General features: G+C 44.9%; 1 protein-coding gene across 2 annotated transcripts in view; it reads right to left on the bottom strand.

Moving 5' to 3' along the window:
- The window catches only part of PHT4;5 (phosphate transporter 4;5), a 191,989-nt gene that overhangs the window by 56,396 nt on the left and 110,572 nt on the right, over positions 1–25,021 (bottom strand). For both annotated transcript variants that reach the window (XM_087664168.1, XM_087664169.1), the window contains exon 9: positions 1,403–1,518. In XM_087664168.1, coding sequence (XP_087520294.1) covers positions 1,403–1,518 — 116 coding nt within the window. The remainder of the gene's footprint in view (positions 1–1,402; positions 1,519–25,021) is intronic.

Below are 25,021 nucleotides of genomic sequence, written 5' to 3'. Positions count from 1 at the left end.
ATTGATATTGTACAACTTTTCTAAAGTGTCCCACACTTCTTTTACAGTAGTTAGGTCCTATATGTGTCCAATCACCCCATTAGATACATTTGCAGATATTAAGAATATGACATTTTGCCTTTCTCATTCTAGTCGTTCCATGCCTTTTGCTGTTCTTCTATTGGATTGTCAAGGATCATCCACTCTTTCTCATCTCCATTCACATATCCCACAACCATTTACCATTCAAAAAACTCCTCATCTTGAGACTTGAACTTCCATGGCTGACAGTTACTTTTATCCGACTCGTCTATGTTGACGTTGCAGTTGTTCTAACCCATTTGTATGCAACAACTCGATCACCCTTTTAATTTGAGTTCTATACATGCACAGAAATTCCAAACACACCTAGAATCCTGAATTTGTGTTAATATACACATTGTAATCCCACAATTTATAACATCCAATAATGTACAAAGCTTATACAATTTGCAAAACTAGTCAAAATGTGCATTCTCCAAAATCTCTAGAAATGTCTTGCAGAAATCTTGCATGTGAAAAATAGAAGAAGAAATGATCTTAGATGTTCAAAAAAATAGCGGTGGCCTATTTGCAAAATTTAATACCCTCGTTGTGATAACTAAATGTCGTCTCAATCTGAGACTGACTAAACTTGTACATGTAGCCTTACTCAAACAAGAAACCTCAAAGAAATGGTATTGTACCTATGCTTTGCTTGTCTTCTAAATATTTTGCAATTTATGAAGCTTCTTTTTTGCTTGTCATGCTCTGATACCATGTCAAAATATGGGGGATATGTGCTCCTTTGTGCTATGGTTCTCTCTCTCACTATTGAAACATACTAGAAGCTCTCTTTTTCACTCTCTCATTTACACAAAGAGATGGAGGCAAACTAATTCTTTTTTTTCATGTTCTTATCTTCTACTTCTCAAACTATAGGTCTTAGGTGTGTGGGGGGGGGGGGGGGGGGGGGTGGTGTGAGTGTGTGTGTGTGTATAGTTTGCCTGGCTTCCTCACACTCTACATTGACTCATTTACACTATCTTGATCCATGCTTTTATATGCAGTGGATGGCTTCATTATTTTTAGCCTAAAATTGGCACAGAAACAGTCACACATTAATCTACACATGACACCTAGGGAGCTTCTTTGGCTACTCAACTCTATACAAGTGTTCATGGACATCTCAATTGTGAATTTGAGGAATTATTGATCATTTAATTCTAGGCATTATTTAAGGGTGTAGTTCCTCATTTCTAGCATAAACGTCCTTAGCAAAATTTAAAAGTAAAACCAATCAACCAATGTGATAGGCAATTCTTCAGATATTCAATTGAAGATCTTATTCATGGAATTTGCAATTTCTGTCAAAATCTGTGAAGACCATTAATTTTGCGCAGACCTGAAATAGGAAGGAAGCCATGCCAAATTGCAATAATGGCCCCAATTTCCACAAAAGTGCGTGTAAATCATAGCCCATACAGCTGGACTTCTCAGCATAGGCTCCCAAGGAACTTTCTGCATGCACAACACTTCTGAGTTTCTACAGTGATGACAAAAACAAAGCAGCAGAAAGTTGTCTTGCCTGAAATATCACTATGTCACCTAGAATATTCTTGAACCATATTCATTTTAAGCAAATCAATACATTTAAATGAAGAAGATAAATTCTGAACAGTATGATACCTTTTGCAGACATGATACTATCTGTAAACCATGCCATATCTTATTGCTTTCAAGTGTTTACACATAACAGACTGGCCATTTACTCAGTTCTTGTATTAGAGTTCATTTCTGATGGATCTTTCTAGACCTATACTCAAACCCATTCCGGTCTTTCCACGGCCATCCTGCAACCTCCCACTGCCTACTCCTCCCAGCCCTTGCCCTGACCCTGTTGGTGTCACTCAAGCAGCCTTCAACTTCTCGCTTTGCCCAGTTTGCCCCAGCTGCCTGCATCCTCTCGCCTCTTCTCTGCTCAGCACCGGCATCCTTCCGCCTTCACATTTCAGCCATATCACTCCCCCTCTGACTTCCTGAACCCACTTATTTGAAAAATCTAGTCTGGCACATCTATTACTTCAGCCATGATGTTTGTAACTACCATGCCATTGACTCACCAAGAATGAGACCCCATTTCCAGATAAACAAGTTCATGCCACACAATCTAGCCTGGTGTATTTATTACTATGGCCATGCTTTCTGTGACCAGAATACCTTCTCTCACCAAGAATGAGACCCCACTATCAAACATCAATAAGTTTGTGCCAGTCCGTATACTAACCTCAGCAAACGACACATTGGGTTTTTGACACTGAGAACCCCAGTGATGTGACATACACATGATTAACACTCTGCAGTAACATGTCCAATGAAATGCAGACAAGAAATGCAGTAACTGATTTTTTGGTCTTGGATTCAAGCAGATGCTGGTTGGTTTCCGACCTCAATGTTGTTGAATTACCAAGTCTCAACAAAACACTATTTGTGAGAGGGGAGAGAGTGCACAGAGATTGAAGCTCAAACTCAGCTGAGAGTACAGTTGGCAGTGAAGAGAGTGATAGCATGACACCCAATGCAATAATCAAAGAGTGTAAGATGCAAGTACAAAGGTGTAAAACACGACAAGTACCCAAACCGTGTAATACAGGCACATAAAATAAAAGAGAATAAATCTGGGGGAAAAACACCCCTCATAAGGAGAGTAAAAAGTGCCCCAGTGTCCTACCGAGGATCACTGACACTCCTTTGTGAGCGTAGCGTGAGTCAAACCCAATAAACCCCCCTGGAGTGACGGGTGTGGCTGGAGGTAAACTGGAGGTGGGCAGCGGTGCATAGGACCAGGCGGGCAGCGTTCCAGGTGGTGGGTGCTGCTGGAGGCAGCATTGGGAACTAGCGCAGGAGGCCGGCAGCAGGTTGGCGGCGCCTGCTGGAGACAGATAGGGGGTGGCACTGTTGGCGCTGGATAGGGGGCGGCTCTGCAAGTGTTGGAGTGGCAGGTGCAGGTGATGACCCTGCCTGGTGGGGTGGGCGCAGGCAGATTGATGAGCTGAGTTGCTGATGGGGCTAAACGTTGTGTAGCTAGCACTTGGAGTTGAATGCCGAGAAGCTGGGACTTCGAGCTGAGGACAGCTGAGAGGTGGCTGCTCTAATACCAAATGTGAGAGGGGAGAGAGTGCACAGCTCAAGTTCAGTTGAGAGTATAGTTGACAGAGAAGAGAGTATGTGAGAGTGATGTGGCACCCGGACAGCCTCAGCGGCCATCCTTTGCTACTCCTGAAGGATTGGTTGATTGGTCTTTAAGTTCCGATCCCGTTGCACTTCATGCATCTATTTCACCTTCCTCCCCACCTCGTCAAGCGTTCCCTTGGCAGAGCCCTACTACTAGACGTACGCAATGGTGGCCACCTTCTTAGACAAGCATGTCTCTAGGCACTTTCGGATACCCTAGGTCAGTCTAGCATTCAATTCGCACTCTTAGAGTCGGGCCCATAGGATTTTTGTCTCTACATTTTAAGTCTTCCACTGCATTTACTCACACAAGCACAACACCCAATGCAATAATCAAAGAGTGTAAGCTGCAAGTACAAAGTACAACCCTTAAACCTTAGGGTTGCTAGAGTGTGTTCGCACCCGAAAGGTGTAAAACACAATAAGTGCCCAAGCTGTGTAACACAGGCACATAAAATAAAAGAGAATAAATTTGGGGGAAAAAACCTCTCGTAAGGAGAGTAAAACCGACGCTCCTTTGTAAGCGTAGGTGTGACCAACACTATCGAACGAGGACTATAGGCACAAATTTAGATAGTGAAGGCAAGTATTTCCCTCATTAAAAGTTTGTCCTGAAAGAGCACCGAACTGCCTGTCCCTGCAGGGCTGAATCGCCGCAGCCATCTGCCATTTTCCTGGCTGTCTAACGCCAAAATCACTGCACCACTGGCATCAGTGGCAGCCGAGATATCTGTGTGCATTTCCTTCTCTCCTAGACCATCAGTGACTGAGGACTTCCTTACCTATCACCCCACTCAGCAGCACTAGTGCAAGTCACACCAGTACCTTTAGGACCATTGCTGACATTGACAGCTGCAGTTGCACCTCCTTCTCCTAGGCTATCAAACTGAGCCACTTCAGCCCACTTACCCTCCACCTCAGTCTCCTACAGCAGTGCTAGATGCACCAATTGCTGTCACAGATACCAGTTTGCTAGTGTCTGGAGTCCCAGGAGCTCAGCAAGGGGGAGGCATTCCCCTTCTGAAGAAAAAGGATGAGCTGGGTCTACATATTCCCCATCAGATAATGGGATACAGCAAGGAGCTAGAAACAGCTTCAGATCATTCCCTAGCCTCCACTAATTTCCCTTCTTTTTATGAGGCTGTGGAGATTGCAGAAAGGAAACATGTTAGATTTTATACCAGGTGATAGAGGAGACAGGCATGAGCTGTGGAGCCACACTGATGCAAGAGACTTAGGTGCTCCCATGAGGATCTTCGCATGGAACATTTGAGGTTTTGGTAGTTGTTCTATCAAGGTTGGAGCCTCATGACTCATGAGATAGGATCTTCATGGAGCATTGGTTGGAGGACCAATCAAATTTCCTATGCTACAAGAGCATCACCTCTTGGAAGAGAGGATCTCCCAATGTGGTGAGAAGTAGTTGCAGGGTGGAGCTTCACTTGGCTTTAAGGGTGGAGGAGGGCCTTATAGGTTTTGATTAACTGTACATGAGGCACTTATCATATTGTTGATCATTTATGCCCCTCTTGGATAGTGGAAGAGGCGAGTTTTGGATTGCTCTTACTTAGTCTCCACCTTGGGTCGATAATTGGATAGTCAACGAGGATTTTAATATGGTAGAGGCCTTGGAGGACAAGAGGGGAAAATGCATCTACATCATGAGAGGAGAGTAGCTATAGTTTGGGAGGGTTTTCTACTCTAAATCGAGGGTGGTCTCCATGAGGGTACATGAGACTTATCAGATTGTTGATCATTTATTCCCCTAGTGGACAATTGGAGAGGCATGTTTTGGACTACTCTCACTTGGTCTCTACTTTGGGTTGATCCTTGCATGATCATTGAGGATTTTAATATGGTAGAGGCCTTGGGAATAGGTGGATCAAATGCATTGAGATCATGAAAGGAGTGTTGGGTTTGACTCATGTCTATGCTAATAGAGGAGTGTCGGTGATCTGCGGTAGGACACTGGGGCACTTCAAACACATCATTTGCAGCTTGATATGTATCAAAACCAGCAAGGGATAATTCTAATTTTTCATCAAAAATCACATTCATACTGCAAAGACTTTCTTGGAAACAAGATCATATAGTCTATATCCTTTGCTCTCATTGCTGTACCCTACTAAAATGCATTTGACAGCCTTGTCCCACTTCTTTCTTAGTACTTAGGAAATATGAGCATACACAAGACACCCATAAGTACAAAAGTGACCAACTGAAGGTTTTCAGCCATTCCAAGCCTCAAAAGTACTTTGGGAATATGAGCATATGCAAGACACCCAAAAGTACCCAAGTGGCCAACTGAAGGTTTCCGGTTGTTCCAAGCCTCAAAAGGTGTGACATTTTTTAATGCCTTGGTAGGGCACCTGTTCAAAACATGACAAGTACACATAACTGCTTTTATCCAAAAGCCATGTAGCAAACTCTTAGCTTTTTGCATACATCTAGCCATCTCCATGAGTGACTATTTCTTCCTTTTTGCAACTCCATTCCGCTGTGAAGTATATGCAATAGTATATTGATGGACAATGCCTTTCTACTTCAAAAATTATTCAGCAAGGAAGACATGTATTCCCCCCCTTGGTCCGAGCGGAGAGTCTTAATCCTGCAGCCAGATTAATTTTCAACAAGTGCAAAAAAAGCCAAAAATGTATCATACACCTTTGGCTTTTTCACTAATGAGTAGACCCAACAAAAATGAGTAAAGTAATCAATGAAGGGGATGAAATAATAGCATCCACCCAATGGCTCAGTCTGCATACGCCCACATACATCCGAATGCACGATCTATAATCTGACTATTGCCTTAAAAGCAACATCACGAGGAAACGAGAATTGATGCATTTTTTCCAAAATGCATCCCTTACGAATATGCTCAAGAGGTGTCTCCAAGAGAGGTAAGCCATCTAGCATCTGAGTACATTGCATAACCACCAAACTGCCATAGTTGACGTGCCCTATGCGAGCACGCTATAACTCTGCCTGTGACATAGCAAGAGCAAAAGTAGAAGTTGTTAATGAGACTGCTAGCGTTTGCACTGAGGACACACAAAGTGTACGACCACGACAGAAACACAAAGACACAGACACAAACACAGACACAAAGAAAACCCTAAACGCAAAACTCAAAACTCAAACACAAATACAAGAAGGGAGAGAGAGAACACAACTCTCAAGTGAATGAATGCTGTAAATGAATGTAAGAGTGTATAGTGTGCTCAAGGGCAGAGCAATGTTGGAGTGTGACATCCACCGAAGACGGATCCCAAGTCAGTGACCACCAATCGGAGTGTAGGAGTGCTGAATAGTGAATGACAGCAGGCTGGTCACCAAAACACAACAGTCTGGAGGCTAGAAACTAGTAAACGTAACAGTGTACCACCGATCGGGGGCTGGAAACTGTGCACAGTCTACTATAAACAGTAGGTTGAAAGAGTGTCTGAGAGTGTTAGGGCCTGCAATGCTGAAAACGTAGGCTGGCTGACCCTGGAGATGATGGACAATAGGTTGAACAGCAGTCTGGGACAGTTTGGAGTAGTCGCCAACAGCTGAGAGCTGTCACCTACAGCAATGGACAGGCTGAAGATGATGTGACTGCAGTCAATGATGGCTGGAAAGTAGTTGGAGGCAGGCTGTAGGCTGAAAACTGGGCGCCAATAACAGCAGAGGGTGTGTGGGCTGGTGTAACCTGCAAACAAGGATGATGACTGAATGGGGGCAGCCTATCAATTTATAGAGGTGGAAGGGCGCCCCAAAAATTAGGGTTTCCACTAAACTTTCTCAAACCGCTTCCCGTTTTAGGGTTTCCACTGAACTCTCTCGAACTGCTCCCCGTTTTAGGGTTTTACTCTAAAAGATCATTTTTAGTGTGTTTTGGGGCTGTTTAAGAGGCTAATCAGCAAGTAATGCATATTTTAGCTCAACAGAAGCTAAATAGACTGATTGATCAATCGAATAGACATCTAACTCATAGAGTCCATGGCATAATGTGCCAGTTAAAACCAATTTATCCCTGACCATACATTTGTCATCATCCAATGTGACCTGCATACCACACTTTGCTAAAGAAGAAATGGACAATTAATTCTTTTTATTCCTAGCACATATAATGCATCCTATAAATGGAGAGTAGAGCCATCAATGTCTTTCAAGACAATCTCCTCAACACCTCTAATAGGGTAAGATGCATTGTCGGTATACTACACAGACTTGCCAACAGGAGCTGCAATAATAGAGGGAAACAAATCCTTGCGGGATGTAATGTGCTTAGAAGCACCACTATCAAAGAACCAAGTGCAAGCATCCTTAGTAGAGCTAAATGCTCTATCAACCCAAGAAGAGTCAGAACTGTAAGAGTAAAAATAATAGTCATGGTCTACAACAAAAGATGCAGACTCTGTAGCAATAGAAGGTGCATCGAAAATAGACATCCACGACTCCTCCTTGGCAATGCGCTTTTTACATTCCGTGATGTAATGACTTGGCTTTTTACAATAGTGGCACTTGCTCTTCTTGGCTTATGTACCCCCCCTATTTCTTGCTACTCTGTGAAATACCTGAACTTTGAGAACTCTATTGAGCATTTTTAGATTGGTTATCCTTACCCTTCCACCTCGCCATAAAATCCTGTTCAGAGGCTATAACATCCACTCCACTGTCCTTACTTGTTTGCTCTTTTTCTAGGAGCAAACAAACGAACTGAAGAAGGGTGACTCTGGAGAAATTCTCATAGTGAGATCTAAAGCCGTGTGAAAGGCCAAATAAGTAGGCAACAAGGAATTTATAGTAGTAGAGATCAACTGTGTATTAGAATAATATTCATCTACATTCATTACTACTCACATAAGTCTTGAATTTTGTTAAGATGATCCTACATAGCATCACCTTCATCCATCTTCACATTCTCAAGCTTTTTCTTTAAGAAAGAGATGTGTGTCTCATTTTTTCAAGCAAATATATGCCCAAGTCTAAGCTATGCTTCGCGTGAAGAAGTTGCATGTGCAAGATTATAGACCATTGAACTGCCAATGCAATCAGTGACAATAATTGAGCATCCCATGTGTCTCAAGTCTTTTGTGTTGCTGATCTTTGGGGAAGTGGCTTAGCTAGAGCGTGCCTTTGACCACGTCCTACTGTGGGAGGTGTTGCAGGAACCACAACTCCAGGACGGACTTCCTCACCACTAATATAATCCCAAAGATTTTTTGCAACTAACACATTCTTCATCATAAAAGACCAGAGAGAATAATTATTGCCGTCCAATCTATTCTCCTTAGATACATATGTGAATACATCACTTTGTCCCTGATTGGCCATAGCAAATGTCACTCTTTCAAAGAACACAAAAGCAAGAGCTAAAGTTGGAACAACTTGGAAATCTGGAAATTTCCAGAAATTACAGCATGCACCACGCTGTAATTGACAAATTTGTGTCACACTGTCAAAATTATCCAATGTACATGCTGTCCAATGCACAAATAGTGCTCAGCAACACAACCAATGCAAAAGGCCCAAAATTTTGCTGTCCAAAATGCACAATTACAATCTATTTCAGACTGAACCTATAGTACATGTGCGAATGTCTGCTTAAAACCAAAAAGGCCCAAATTTTCTGGCTCGCTTCTCAATAAATCTTTGCAATAAGTGTATCCAAGACTACCTAGGAAAAAAGCCCCTTGCTCAAATCCAAAATTTTTAATAAGAAAAATGTGTCTCTGTTACCTCTAATGCTGAGTTGGTAGAGGGTGAACCAGAGCATAGTTGACAGGTGGTGGACAATAGGCGAAGCATGTACAAGCAGTGGCGAGGAGGACCGGCACAAGCATTGTGGGTAGTGATGCTGGTCAGAAGGTGGCGTTGGGACAGGAGACGCTAGGGCAGGCGGCGCATAGGGCTGTGCAGGGCGCATGATAGAAAGCATTGGCACTAGTGCCACCTGACTGCTGGTACCGTAGGAGGATCTAGGGGGGGCTGAGCCGACTCTCATGGTGTGAGCTGTGTCAGTTGATGGCGGGGCTACAGCTGGGACCAGCAGCTACAGAAGGGCGACAACTCAAGACAGAGGCTGACAAGCTTGAAGAGATGGATCGTACAAAGCCTAAGCTCTAGTACCAAATGTGAGATATGGAGGATCGAAGCAAAGCTGAGAGTACACAGTTGACACTGAAGAGTGAGAGAGTGAAGACACACCATGACTCCCAATATAATTGCCAAGAGTCTAATGAAAGTACAAAGTACAACCCTTAAACCTTAGGGTTGTTAATGAACCTGAAAGGTGTAAAACACGATAAGTGACCGACGTGTGTAACATAAGCACATAAAATAGAAGATAATGTAACTAGGGGGAAAAACCTCTCATAAGGCGAGTAAAAAGTGCCCCAGTCTCTTACGATGAAGCACCGACACTCCTCTATGAGTGTAGGCATGAGTCAAACCCAACATTGTTCACTTGCCCAAGTGCCCTTTTACAATCAAGTTATCTTGACAGTACAGATGAAGTTACAAATGTCCATAATAGATAATACATAATAAATGAACGTCTAAAAGTAAAAAGCTGTAAACATCATCATTGTGACAATCAAGAGAAGTAAACCACCCCCTCTCAAACTGGAAGGAGAAGTAAGAGGGAAGCACCCTCTCCCTGTTAATCTGGAGAAGTAGAGGAGTGCCTTCAATATTCTTCAATAAGACCTTTGGTCTTGGCTGCATTTATTGGAATTGGGATTCACATTTCATTCGGTGCAATATTCTGCTACATGGTCTAGATTGGATTGCTTGTATGTCATGCACAATGATGATCTTTGCTAGAGATCTTGGATATGCAAGTCTTGAATCAATATGTTTGATCAAATCATTTTCCTTCCCAATTAGACACAATTTGTTGCACCTTTTGCACAATTCTTGGAAAAGCTTGTTTTGTGCTTTAATTCCTCTTATTTGAAACACCCAGTTTTTAATGGCTACATGGGATAGTTGATTACTTTTTGTTAGACTTTCCAACGAGTGGCAATCGATCCTTTGAGCAACTAATTAGTACTATGCAGTAGGGTGCTTGACAATATGGTATTCATGATGCATCCCTTTGTAGATAATGTCGACGAGCAGTAGAAGAACTTTTAGCATTCATTTGTTCATTGCTTCTTGAGTCACTAGATGATGCGTTTCTGCCCTCATTGGCAACAAGATTGGCTGTGACCTTATTCAACAATTACAGTAAAAATCTTACCAACAAGCGAAACTCAAAACTTTGTCTGAAATTTGCAAGATGTCTCCTGCTAGACCCATAAATTCTTTCGGGGATTGCACCCTTCCCCTGTGGGGGAGAATATGGTTAGACTCTAGAATCCGCAGGGCAACATGGTTACGTATCCACAGACTATTGTTCAAATGTGCCGAAACTAATTTTTAGATATTCTTGGCTTGGCTCATATCCCTTTTGTACAAATCTCTGACACTTGTGCGGCTTTTTATCACTTGGTCAAGGATCATGTTTGACTCGACATCCATGATGCCTTGGAAAGTGACATCCATGAGGATGAGGTGATGGATGTATTATTGCATTTACCCATGGATAAAAGTCTTGGTTGGGATGGCCTCAATAGTGAGTTTTTTGACACTTATGTCACTATTTTGGTGAAACCCTTGATCGCCATGTGCTAGCAACTTTGGGAAATAGGATTTATGCCAACATCATGGAAGGAGAGAGTCATTAAATTGGTTTCAAAAGTGCCTTCTCCCTTCATGTTGAAACATTGGAGACGCATCTCTCTAATGGGGTCACGTGTATAAAATCTTCTCTAAAGTCTTGGCTAATGACCTCCACAAGTGCCTCCTAGACATTTTGCACCCCAACTAGCATGGCTTCATCAAGGATAGGAACATATTGCATAATGTACTAAATTTATAGATGGGGATTGACTATGTCAAGCATTCTAATTAAAAAGTGGTGATATTGCAGCTAGACTTGGAAAAGGCAGTTGATTATCTAGATTGGTCCTTCATTGCAAAACTTATGCATGTTATGGTATTTGGGCCATGTATGCCCCAGTTGATCTACATGATCAGTGTTGATGCATTCTCTTGATCGATGTTAAATGGTGGCTGCCCTTTGAGTCCTTTGTTTTTTGCCTTGGCAACACATTTGTTCCTTACTATGTTATCTCATATGGTGGCCATTGGGGAGCTATCTAGTTTGTCCCTTCCTTTTGGACAACATTTTATTGCTCAATCTTTGACCAATGACACCTTCATGATCCTTAATGTAGAAAGGGACAATCTTTATAAGACATTGGATGTTTGAGACCTCCTTGCTTATGCTTCTAGTCTTCATGTCAATGTTGCGAAGGTCCTCTCTTGTCAGTTGCACTGAACTTGACCTTCCATCCATGGGATGGTAGGGGTTGATCATATCTCATGGCAATATTGTCAGATATCTGGGGTATCCCTAGGAGGTGGATGTTCAGCCCAAAGTTTTGTTGGGTTGGATTTCATGAAAGAGAGAGGTGAAATTTGTCTATTGGAAATCCCAAGCTTGGCCCTTCCATGTGCATCTCAAAGTTGCACATGCCATCATGCTGCCAATGCTCACTTACTTCCTCCCACTCCTACCTAGGACTACTGCCCCTTTGAATGTCCTTATGAAGCATGCACGCTTCATGTTGTGAAAAAAGCATTCTTTACATGCAGGAATATTTTGGATCGCGTTTACTGCCAAGCAGCCTGCAATTGATGCTGGCGTCACTTGCTAGCTCCACGTTTTGCTGTTTTTAACACTGCTAGCGCTGCCATGTCATCATCACATATGCATGCTGTTGATTCTACCCTAATTTAGCCCATTTGCCACTGATTCAGCCACACTTGAGCTGCGTTTGCTGCTGCTAGACACCTTTGGAGGTTGCCTGCTGCATTTTGAAATCCGTCAAAGTAGGAAACACTCTCTAGCTCATTATCTTTGTCCCGGTCCTTGAGACGCGAGAGTTCGAGGTTTGATATCCATCATTGCATGGTGTGTTTCTGCATTGAGCATTGTATTCTATTCAAATTCATTCATTTCATTATTCATTGTGTTCATTGTCTCTAAGTTACCCTAACCCTAACTATGTTTCTATATCAGTCTTTGCGTTTGTCATACAATTGGGTTTATTTTTTGTTGTCTAGTATTTCTTTACATGGTATCAAAGCTAGGTACTCATTGTTGAAGAAACCTAGGCCCTAGATCAGAGAGCTCATCTTTAGAAATAGAAATCACAGATGGAAGATGACTTTGAACACATTGACACCGATTCAATTTCCAAAACCATTTGTGCCAAGAACAGAGCAAGAGTGGGTTGAGTAGCTCACCCCACAAGGTTTCGACATGGGTGGAGATACCTCTAACTAGATGGGAGAAACTAAGCTATATTAACTCACTCATGAGGAATATCAAGTAATCATGGCTTATATACAAAAGAAGATCGAGGAGCTTGATGGAAGGATTGCCCTTCAACAACACTTAATGAAGATATACATAATTTTTTCTCTTTAAATGTTGCACATTGGTTTGATGATGTTGCATGGCCGTCGAGACCTCCATCATGAATAGCCCCCCTATAGAAGGAGATCTGGAGCATGTACCCTATTTCCATCCTGTTCCATCCACTCTAGTTCGGACTCATCCTGCTTTTACTTCTACTTTGCCATATGTTGGTAGAAATCATAAGAAAGAAAGAGTGCATCCTATTGACTACGACAAAGGATCTCTTGAGGACCAATTCTTGTATGTTAACACATGCGGAGGTGATTATAAGAAAAAGCCAAGTATATCTTTCAAAATTAGAATGAATTTGGTATTCCTTCTTCTTCATTGCATGGTGCATCTTCATCTTTTCATTTTCCATCACTAAACTTCTCTCTCTCAATTCATTGCTTCCTTGCTTTCTCCCTCTCTCCCTTCCTCCATATATATATATATATATATATATATATCCCTCTCTCTTCTCCCCACCCTCTCCCTATTGTTTTCTCTCCCCCTCTCTCTCAGTGGACGTTACTCTCTCTACCCGACTGGATGCTGGCATGAGACGGGTGTTGACGTGCAGTGCGGGAGCTTTGACAACATTGACGTGAGTGCTCACATGAAGGCGTTGCTCTGCAGGGGCACGTCTCTGCGCAGAGAAACAATCATTGTCCTACAGAGTCACGTCTCTACATAGGGAGACTCTGGCTACCCTGGAAGTCGCTGTGTATTGGGAGTTGTCTAAGGAGGGTTTGCAGGGTCAATGCAAGCACACTGAGTGGCTGTCCTAAACTGTGAGATGGCAGAGACTACTAACAAAGAAACTAGTGGACATGAGACTGAACTTGATACACAACCAATTGGGCCAACCACAAGAGGGATTGCATCAGAAGGGTGGTGCAAGATCCCCACTAAGGACAAAAAGTTCTACTATAGACAAAACAGAAGGAGAGCTTGTGAAAATGCCACTCCCACAAGTGCCAAGCGATGGACAAAGATGCAAAGGTTGACTGCAACAAATGGTTTGGATGACATGAAAGCCCTCATAAGAGCTGAGATTGCAGCAATATGTATGCCAATGTTTGACAAGGTGACAAGTGACATGAATGTGATTCATGAAACATGGGGAAAGGAATTTTGAATGCTAAAATGGATGCAAACTTGAATGCGTGCATGAGGGTGTGTGGCAACATGCAACAAAAAGTCACGAATGACATGGACACAAAGCAAAAATATGTATATTGAAAATTGCAGGAGACATTCAGGGAAGAACTAAGTAATGTTGTAGAACCAAATAGGAAATCATGCTCTAATGGCTGGGATGATGCAAAATATAAAGAAATCAAGGCTAACTTGCAAATGGATATGATAGATAATTTGAACAAGGTAAGGGACGCTTGGAAAGCAAATATGGATGCATTGAAATCTGATACAAATGCACGCATAGCAACCAAGGTCATGGAGATTGCTGAACTCAAAAAGGCAGTTAGAGTCATGTAAGAATGAATTAGTGATATACAAGTCAATGATGGATGCACAAACAACAATGCCAGATGCACTAGAATTAAAGAAAGAGGTGGAAAGTTTAAAAAAAGACATGCACACATGGGTGAATGTGGTAGAGGGAGCTCAAAAGAAAGTAGAAAATGTTCAGCAAACAGTGAATGAAAATACACAGTGGATCGAGGTAGTTAGAAGAAACAAAGGGGTGCCTCAAAACAAAGTAGAAATAATGAATGCAACATTAGAGGAGGAAGTAAAGAGGAAACTCCGTGCATTGCGTGTACGTGTGGTGGGGTGGACTAAAAAAGGAAACCCCCAAGAGGACGCTAAAACACTTTGTGCTAAGATGGGTGCAGACGAGACATGCATTATGGATGCTTGGAGGATAGGTGATCCAAATGGCCAAAAGAGGTCAGATCCTCATGCCGAAATTTGGGGACATGGATAGCAAAAGGGCCTTCTTATAAAAAAGAAAGGCTTTGAAGGGTGAAAAGATTTACCTCGATGAGGATCTCACACCCACACAATTAGAGGACAGAAGGGCTTGCATGCCAAAAGTGTTGGAGGCATGTAAAGAAGGCAAGTATGCTATGTATAGAGATGCCAGAGTAATCATCGCAGAAGAATGGAGGTCACAAAGACGATACAAGGCCTATGAGACGTTAAAGATGTCCCTTTGGAATTGTAATGGTTGAATGAGACTCGATACACGTTATTTTGAGGACACTTTTCGTGGGATAGATATGGCTATGTATATAGAGACACATCAGTGTACAAATTCTAGATTACCGGATGTTGTGGGATACAAATGAGAGAGCATATATAGACCTCAACCCCGTAGACCAGGAGGAACCAAGGGATCAAGAGGGGTGGCTATTCTTTATCGTGAGAGCCTTCAAGACATGATTCATGTGGTGTCACGAGATGTGCATGCTAGATACATGTGGGTAAGGCTAAGGATAGGGCACCCAAGGGATCTATATGTTGCGGTATGCTACTTTCCACCTGCCTCTTCAACATTTGCTATTGGGGAGGGATCACCATTTGAGGTACTACATGAAGATATTATGAGATATGCAAGTATTGGGGACATACTACTAGTGGGAGACTTTAATGCTTGAATAGGAAGTGAGCAGTCTTCCTTTTATGATATTGAACATGAAACGTTTAAGGAATTGGCTTTGGATGAACTAGGGCTTGCCCGGACATCTCAAGATAAGGCATTGACAGCATATGGATCCCATCTGCTAGCTTTGGGAAGTGCTCATGGATTGGCTATATTCAATGGCCTATTAAGATGGCCGGGAGTGGATACTTTCACTTGTTGGAACAGCAAAAAAGGGGCCAGTGTGGTGGACTATGTAATGGGCTCGCCAACGTTAATTCTAGAAATTAAGGATTTCAAGATATCTGATAAGCCGATGAGTGTAGCGGCCAACCATGGGATCTTAAAATTTACTCTAGCATGTAGTCAGAGACAAGAAACAAGCACACAGTCACACACATTCCTGCATTATGAATTTCTAGAGCAAATGTCGCACATCTATAGTGATGCAGTACGAGATGGGTTAAGTCAGCTAGACCAACATGAACCGTTGCAAGATGCCACGAGATCTCTAGCAAAGGTTTTACATGCTGCAACTTCAGAGGCATTCCCATGTAAGATGGGCCATGCTCCAATACGCAATTGTACTGCCCCTCAAAATGCTTGGTATGATGATGAGTGCAGAAAGACTAGGACCCGCCTACAAAGGGATATTACACTAGGGACATGCACACATAAGCAGGAACAGAATGCCTTTTGTCATCTTGTGTGAAGAAAGAAGAGAGATTATTTAGCCAAACTAGAGTCAGAGATGTATCAGCTCTTTTTGAGCAGGGATAGCAAGAGGGCATGGAAGAAATTTCATGGGAGACAACCCCCAATCCACTTGACATGACCTATGGTTTGGCATGAACATGCTAGGGCACTATACAATGTTCCATCACAAGAGCAGATACCCTGTCCATCAAACTCTAGGCCAACATAGTGCGGTTTCTTTACGGAAAAGATGGTGAGATATGCCATTTGTAGGTTGAAGAATGGGAGAGCACATGATCACGATGGCCTTGTGGCAGAGCATTTTGCACACGCATGTTATGCACTGGCCCCTATCTTGGCGAATCTCTTCAATAGAGCTATATGTGAGGGGTTTCCAGTAAGTTGCTGTGACCACACAATAGTAGTGCCGATTTTTAAGAGTGCAGATCCATTGGTCGCTAACAACTACTGTACTATTATGATTGGCCATATGCTAGAAAATATATATGCCTCTATTGTGGAGTATGAGTTGAGTTGGTGGGCTGAAACAAAGAAAATATGATCTACAGGACAAGCTGGTCTTAGCCACGGATACAATAAGCTAGACCATATATTCACGCTAAGGGCCTTGATTGAGGGACGATCATGGAGGCAAAGAATCTATTGTTGTTTTGTGGACTCCGCAAAGCCTTTGATATTGTGCCATGTGCAAGACTCATGCAAAGATTGTGAGCCATTGGGGTCCCAGAGGATATGCAATGGTGTATTTATGCATTGTATGAAATTGTGAAAGGGAGAGTACGAGTGCCTGGAGGCACAACAGACTCAATCTCTAGTATGGTGGGCGTAAAGCAAGGCTGTTCCCTCTCTCCTTTGTTGTTTGGACTGTACATTGATGAGATTTCCGATTACATGCAGAGATGGGGTGGTATGGGAGCTAGCTTGGCTGGGTACTGATACCAATTCTGTTATATGCTCATGATATGGTGCTTATCTCCAATTCACCAGAGGGACTACAACGGCATCTGGATGCATTGCATGTGTTCTGTGAAGATAAAGGTCTCAAGGTTAATCTCAGAAAGACTAAAATCATGTTCTTTAATGACTCGGTAGCTTGGGTGGCACGCTCAGAGCATTACTTTATGTATGACGGCCAGCCTGTGTAAATGGTTAGACAATATGTATACCTCAGGGTCATACCTCGGAGTCACTTTCAAGGGGCCACAGTTTTCATGGAAGGAGACCTTAGAGGCTAGGCTTGCATAAGCATGTGCAGCTCTAGGTACTCTAGAGCGGCAGTGTGCACACATACAGTTTCAAGAGGCTCGTACCAAATTGTGGCTTTTTGACACTTTAGTTAAGCCCACACTACTCTATGGGGCAGCCATTTGGGGCCCAAGCCTTTATCATACTAGACGGATGCCACTTATGGACTGTGATGGACCAAAAGCACAACATTATGATGGCTGGGAACACATGGAAAGACATCTGGTCATGATGATAGCACGTATGATAAGGGCAAAAGCCTTAGTACCACACGAGATCATCCGGGAAAAATTAGGTGCTGCACCCATGGTAGTTGAGGCATTATTCCAAGCAATTACTTTCCTTTAGAGGATATGGCAGCTCCCTAAAGACCGATATCCTAGACTAGCACTGGATTCTTCAAGACAGCTTGCAGCAGAGGGAGATAGACAGTGTTGATATGCACGTATGAGCATGTGGCTGAATTTACATGGCATGAGTACAAATAGACTACCACCGTTTGATTACAGCCTCGACTGCCCTACTTTGAGCCTTAGTCGCGCTCAACTGAATAGTGTGATCAGGGCAAACATCACTAAAGTGGAGATAGAAAGGACTTGGTCCAAGCCCCCTTTCCCATAAGGCACAAAAACAGCACAATACCAAAGTCACTTCTTGCAGCTTTCTCATGATGGTTTCATAGTGAGGCCTAGATACATGGATGCTCGACTTTCCCATGGACTCTAAGTTGCTATTGGTTAGATCCGCACCTCATCGCATCAGCTGATGAATGAGACAGATCGATGGAGCCATAATGCAGCTGATGAGAGGATGTGCCAGCTTTGTGGATGGGAGCTAGAGACGGAGGAGCACTACATTTCTAGATATACTGTATAATATGATATTCGAGGCCGCTATCATTGCCTCTTTAAGGAGGGCTTTGGACCACTAAGAAGGGTGATGGACTATGAGGACCAAAGATGTTTGGGCCTTTTCTTGCTGGAGCTCCAACGATGCAAAGCATTATTGTTATGGGATAGGAGGCGACCCCAGCATTATCCATCCCTCCAGAGAGCAGTTACAGACTACTTCAGTGTAGCTGAACCCCCAGCCATGACCACCCGAGACACTACATCTCCTATTGATAGGCATTGCCGAGATACATCATTAGGAGGCATCACAGTTGATAGAGCTACAACGCTATGCAGAGCACAACGCCCTAGAGTACCTACTCAGCAACATAGGCGTGCCCATATGCGCCACATTCGATCACAATTGCTCGTTACAGAGGCAGATTGGCACGGTGACTCAGTCGGAGGTAGCTTGGAGAGTCTTGGTGGATTCCAGACTGAGGGGGAGATACCCTACACTCTTGATCTTTTTAAACTTAGTTTTTTTTTTCCAACTTTTTCAGTTTCCATATATCTCATTCCAATATACCATGTAAACTTACACATAAATTTTATCTCTTCTTATTTGATGAGAGATGATGATACCAGTTGTATTGGTTATGGTCTCATAGGTCACTCTGGCCTTTTAGAGACATTAATAGATCTTTCTTTCTTTCTCACTTTGTTTCTCAAAGTGCATCTTCATCTTTCACACCACAATTTCAAAATCCACCCATCCCACCCTCTTCTTCCATTGCATCACAATTTCCATTTACACCATTCGCCTTCCCCTATCAAACACCTCATATGCATGGCCTTTAGGATCTCTACACCTACGTTTCCGGGTGGTGCTTATGCACCTATGGGGGAGGCTTGACCTCCATCATATGCACCTTTGGGGGATATGTAGCATGAGATACCATCCCAAGCTATCCTAGGTGTCGACCATTTAGTACCACAATTAGCTAGCTTAGCTATGCCTAGTGGACCTTCTAGTTATGTTTTAGTATCTTAGTTGACAGTTGGGCAAGGCTTAAGAGTCGGCTTGCCCTCATAGGCACCTATAGGTCCCTCTCAACCTGTTTCTACTTACCTACCCTATCCATTTTCCTCTCATCCACCTTCTCTAGCTATCCATTCATCCTCATCAACTAAGCATACGTTTACACATAAGACTCATTTTAATAGGTCAAACTTTACCATTTGGTCCAACATCTTGAGGCATGTCTTGGATTCACAAGGATTATGGGAACTTACCCAAGGACAAAACCCCAACCTGACCCCCCTAGTTTCCATATAAGGTTGTTTATTCTCCTCTCCCCCACTTGGGTCTCGAACTTCCAACTTCCAAGCATGAATCCTTGGCCCTACATTGGCATCATGACTCCTAAGAGGCACGAGGCCATCAATTTGCATGCCATCCATGTGAAGAGGAGCACAAAGAAGTCAAACTTTCACCATTGAACGTGAAAGTATTGTGGAAAGCACTATACAAGTGGTGCAGCTTGACTTCTCTAGCATAATTCCAAGATGGGAGGGGCAAGTTGCTCAATGCAAGGAAATCCCTCAAAGCATTACGGACAAGATTCTTGCCAAGTTGAGAGGGGGATCCAGTAGAGAGGAAGTCGTGCATCGATACCAATATCTATGGCTACTCGTGAGGAAGCCTCAAATGTAGGCTTAGCTTCGATTGATGCCTTTACCATGGGCGATGGCAAGTCTACATCTGCATCTAGATCTGGCAAAAGGGAAAGAGTGGAGGTTCATACAACACTTGAGAGGCAATCCTCTCTTTCTTAAGCCCCCAACCATGTGTGTGGGTCGGTTGCATTTCTTGGAGAAAGGCAATGACTTGTTGACATTGAGATTACATGCATAGTGATTAAGTACAATCTTGCATTTAATGTCAGAGCAATGGAAGAAGATCATAAAAGCCATTGCCAATGTGGGTCCATGCAAAGGATGGACTAGTATCATCTACAATGGCATGAGGAGAAAGAAGATTGATAAAGAGAAGGAGAGGACTGATAGAGCCCTTGATCCTATTCACGTTGCATGGACAAAATATAGTTGCTCTATTCTCACTGATGGATGAAGTGATCATAAGAAACAGGGCATCATCAATATATTTGTTTCATGGAGTAATTGTAAGAGCCATTGCCTAGGGAGCTATCATTTGATGATGATGGTAACCTCATCAGTGAGGATGTGTGTGAGAGTGTCTCACCACATCTGATGTCGAGGAGTCATTTTCAGACTCTCTTGATGAGCACTTAGATCGTTTTGAAGATGGCATTGATGATGATGATAGTGATGCCTCATCATAGGCCTCTCTCTCTTTTGTATCATTGTATCCACTATGTTTCATGTATGTACTAGTTCTATCACATGTTACACATGAGATTGTGAGAGCCTAGGATATGTCAATTTTGACTTTTAACCTCATGAATTCATCTTATTTTGTAAATATTTTGTAATGGCAAGGTACTTGAATAGGGATATGGCACCTATGAGACAGACACCCCAAATATATGGATGACAGTGTGGAACTATAGCGGTTCTCCATTTTACAAAAAACGCTCCCTGCCATCGCGACGCAATGTTTCCCCCGTCTCGATTGTCAACTGTGCCCTCTCTCCCCCCCCCCCCCCCCCAGTTTCTCCCTCCCCCTTGCAGCAAACCCCCCCGGTAGCATAGCAACGTGATAGGTAGGTTCCCAACAGGGAGGCGCACTATAAACTCTATTTTGTTGTAGTAATGGAATGTCTACAACAATGAAATGCTTGTAGCAGCTGAATTGGCATGAAACTTGGCCATATAAAGCTTTGGTTACCTGCGTTTTTGGTTTGTATTTATGTGTGCTTTGAGAAAAGAAGAACAAAAAGAATCTACAAGTGATCTTGCACTGCTTGAGGCAACCACGCTTTGTGGGGTAATTGCTTGCCCTCACATTGTGCAATTCCCTCGGTGGCCGTGAGTTGCACAACATGAGGGCAAGGGCCTCCTAATGTAGTGGCCACCCAGTCACTTTACTTTTGCATGGACTGGCGGTAGAGTATTGCCAATTAGTGGAGGACTTTGGATGACTTTTCGGCATAGTTCTCCCTGCCTCCTTCGCAGATGCAGTGATAGCTTGCAAGAGTCCCAAAGGTACGAGTGGTATAAAGACACAAAGTGTATCCCAAAGTTCCCGGATCTTGAGGCAAGAGGTCACTCCTTTAGGCAGCAGGTCATTGTGACTAGGCGACTAGGGCAATGCTTGCGTTGCCACGACTTTGGGCATCAAGCAGTAGATTGTACACACTTCGGAGCCAAGGCAGCTCCGCTGACAAGCCCGCAAGTGGACGCTAACGGCTTCACAAGGGTCCTGAGACGACAAGGGGGGCCGTAGCCAGCTTCTACTCCGCAGCCCCCCCCCCCCCCCCCCTCTACCTGCCCCACCCGTCAAGACTGCAGTCCCCCACAGCCATCACCCACGCCACAGGCTGCCAAACCTGAGATCCCATAGCCCCCACCCCCACCCCCTCCCCCCCCCGCACCTCCTAGGCTCCCCCCACTGACCCTAGCCCACAGCCCCCCCTTCTAGGTCCACCAGCCTCCCCCCACACTCGCCACGTACTCCCACCATCCCAACATCCCTTGATCTTCTTCCCCCCAACCACCTTCCTTGCCCAGCACCCCACCTGATCCACACCCGTTTCAGGAGATCCCCCCTAGACCCACCCCCCCTCCTCCCATAGGTGGCGATGAGCCACATATGCCCACATCCTCCTCGCACCAGCAGTGTTCCCGATCCCACACAGCCACCAGCTCATCTGCCCATGCTGCCCGTCACACTTTCCCGAGACAGGCACAGTTATTGCCACAGGAGTTCTTCCACAGTGGCCCATGGTTCTATCTGAGAGTTGCGGAGCGCGGAGAGTTCCCACTACCTCTAGAGGTGGGGATCTTCGTGGTTCGTAAGTCAAGGAGGAGCAAGGTCCATCTACTAGCACCACCGGATGGACCAAACTACCCCTTTTTCCTTCAGTCCTCTCACTCAAGGGATTTGACGATGACAGATTGAGCAGGAGTTGAAGAGTCAGGTAACAGACCACATCTCCCAGTGGATGGGAGAAGAAGGACTAGCTCTGTTTGCACAGCAGATGCCTGGCGGCATGATGGACATTAACTGGTGGGCTGGAGCCCAGGTACCACACTTAAGCATGATCTTTCGAGCCCCCCCACAGTGGAGAGCTCCGAGGGATGTGATCGAGTGGCCCCTAGCACAGGCGGCCCGTTTCTACCAGTGTACGGAGTCACGACTCTTAGCATGGCTAATAGATGCATTGATAGTACCACTTGGAGCATCTATCACCCCTTTGGTTTGGCCGAGGGCCACCATGGGCAACTAGAGTTCGCCATCTAGACCTACGGCAAAGTATACTTGCATGCCCCATAGTTTTTTCTCCTCATCAGCAGCCTCCACATCGAATAGATGCATGTTCAGTCAGTCGCAGGTTTCCCCATGAGCTTACACCTTGCATCTTGGAATGTGAATCGTCTCCACTACAATGGGGCACGTGGTTCCAGAAAGTTGATTGTTCGGCAGGAGCTCCAGCCTGCCCTTGCCGAACGGATTGACATCTTACTTCTACAGGAGCACAAGCTCACTCCCACCCAAGCCCAGCGGGTTGGAAAGGTACTCCCGGGCAGCTCGCGCACCTACTGGGAGCACACCATATGTGCCCACGGCAGGAGTGGAGGCCTATGCACCTCAATTGGCCCGAGTCTCACTGCCAAGCTACAAGACCACGGGACGATAGTAGCAAGGAGGGTTCTATGGATCAGATTGGATATTGGGGACTGGTGCCTTGGAGTCCTCAATGTCTGAGCCCCTATGGAGGTTAGGGCACACAGCAGGTTCTGGGTGGAAATCGTGGATGGACTCCCAGAGGTGGACTCTTGGATCGTTGGAGGAGACTTTAATAACTTGGAAGCTTTGGAGAACCAGCAGGGCAGAGGCAGAAACTACCACGGCATGCCTGGGGTAGAGAGGAGGCATGGGAGGTCTTTCTACTCACAGTAGGCGCATGTGATGCCTGGAGAGATCCTGCCTTCCACAGGGGGGAGAGGTCACTACACTTCTCCTTGGGATATAGGCGGCTAGGTAAGTCCTGCTGGAGCGGTAGGCGACTGGCAAAGATGATTGGTAGGCGACTACGCCCCGTGCTTGCAGACATCATCCATGGCACACAGATAGGCTTTGTCCAGGATAGGAGCATCCTGGACAATGTATTCACCTTCTTTGAGGTGACAGGGTGGGCTCAGCACAATGGGCAGAGACTGGCCGTACTACTCTTGAATTTTGAGAAAGCTTATGACAGGGTGGATTGGGACTTCCTAGTGGGCGTGGTTGGGTTTCCCCAGGCTTGGATTCGCCAAGTCTCCGCACTTTACAGATCAACCACCAGCAAGGTTCTCATATGTGGTAGGCATGGGGAGGAGTTTCGGCTAGAGAGATTGGTACGGCAGGGCTGCCCCCTAGCCCTATACCTGTTTCTACTCTTTGCAGAGGCAATGTCCCATTTCCTCAGGTCACGTGTGAGCGGATTATGTGGCTTTGGACTTGCAGTGAGAGAGGAGACTGAGTTGTTAGACTTACAGTATGCAGATGACACAGCACTCTACATAGAGGACGATGAGCTGATGCTGAAGAGAGTGAGGTTGGCTCTTGAGGTGTTCTGTCTTGCAACGGGAGTGAAAATCAACTGGCAAAAGTTGGTTGGTTTCCTCACAGACCCGGACTCTACCACGGAGTGGGGCGTCGACATGGGATTCAGATGGGTGAGCAAAGGGTAGACCATCCGGTACCTAGGGTTCCAGGCGGGACTCCACATCACTCACGCCCAGGAGTTTCTTCTTGTCCTTGATCCTATTCGAAGGAAGCTGACCTACTTGAGCACGGCTCGCCTCTCACTAGCCGACCGAGCCTTGGTGGTTAACCAGGTCCTCCTAGTGACGGCCTCGTATATCGCCTCATGTTGGTACTTCTCCTGATCCTACATAGTGCAACTTTGCCGCCTACTGCGGTACTTCTTTTGGTGAGGGTCAGATGGCTCCAGGGATTCCAAGGCCAAGGTGGCGTAGGAGACCATCATACGGCACCAGTCAGAGGGAGGGCTTGGATCATAGACCCAAAGTACCAGAGTATGGCCCTCTTGGGCAAGCTAGTTATCCGTGGCCTCACACCAGGCGGGAAGACCTGGAAGGTTTTATTGCAGGAGGGTCTTTAGGATTGTAGACCGAGGCTTGGCGGTGAATGGAGGCCGTCCCTGAGATGGATCTTCACGTCAGCCCACATCACCCTCCCCCCCCCCCCAAGATCACCTTTCCTACGCAGCTTTCTCCGCGTGTGGTAGGGCCAATGTAAGGTCCTAATCCAGAGCCCCCCAAGCTGCTAGGAGGAGATAGCCGGTGATTTGGAACCCTGAGGTCAAAGATCAGGTAGGGGCACAGATCGGCGAGCGCCCCCATATACAGGTTGGGAGGCCGGCCCGGCTCGTAACATCAGGACATGGCGGGAGGTGCTACAACGAGTATCGGGCTGCCAGAGAGGAGTGGAGTTGAGGAGAAGGGAGATAGACGCAGCAATACCTCTAGAGTGGCTTGCTCCCCCGATACGAGAGCTGATAGAGTCCGGGCAGATATGGGCAGCTAGGTTTTCACCAACAAGCATCTCCTTACAGGTGACAGGTAGAGTGGACGGTGCCTTGCAAGGGGGGACTTTCTTCGCTATTCAGAAGGGGGGGCATCTAGCCCTTGACAGAGGACAGTAGGATGAGGGGATAGCCACCCTTTCGTGGAGGAGGATTC

Source organism: Lygodium microphyllum, chromosome 23 (assembly GCF_053477565.2).
Source record: "Lygodium microphyllum isolate KBCC chromosome 23, Lygodium_microphyllum_v1.1.10, whole genome shotgun sequence".
Lineage (NCBI taxonomy): Eukaryota > Viridiplantae > Streptophyta > Polypodiopsida > Schizaeales > Lygodiaceae > Lygodium > Lygodium microphyllum.
The sequence above is the reverse complement of the archived record's forward strand: the minus strand, read 5'-3'. Positions and strand labels throughout refer to the sequence as shown.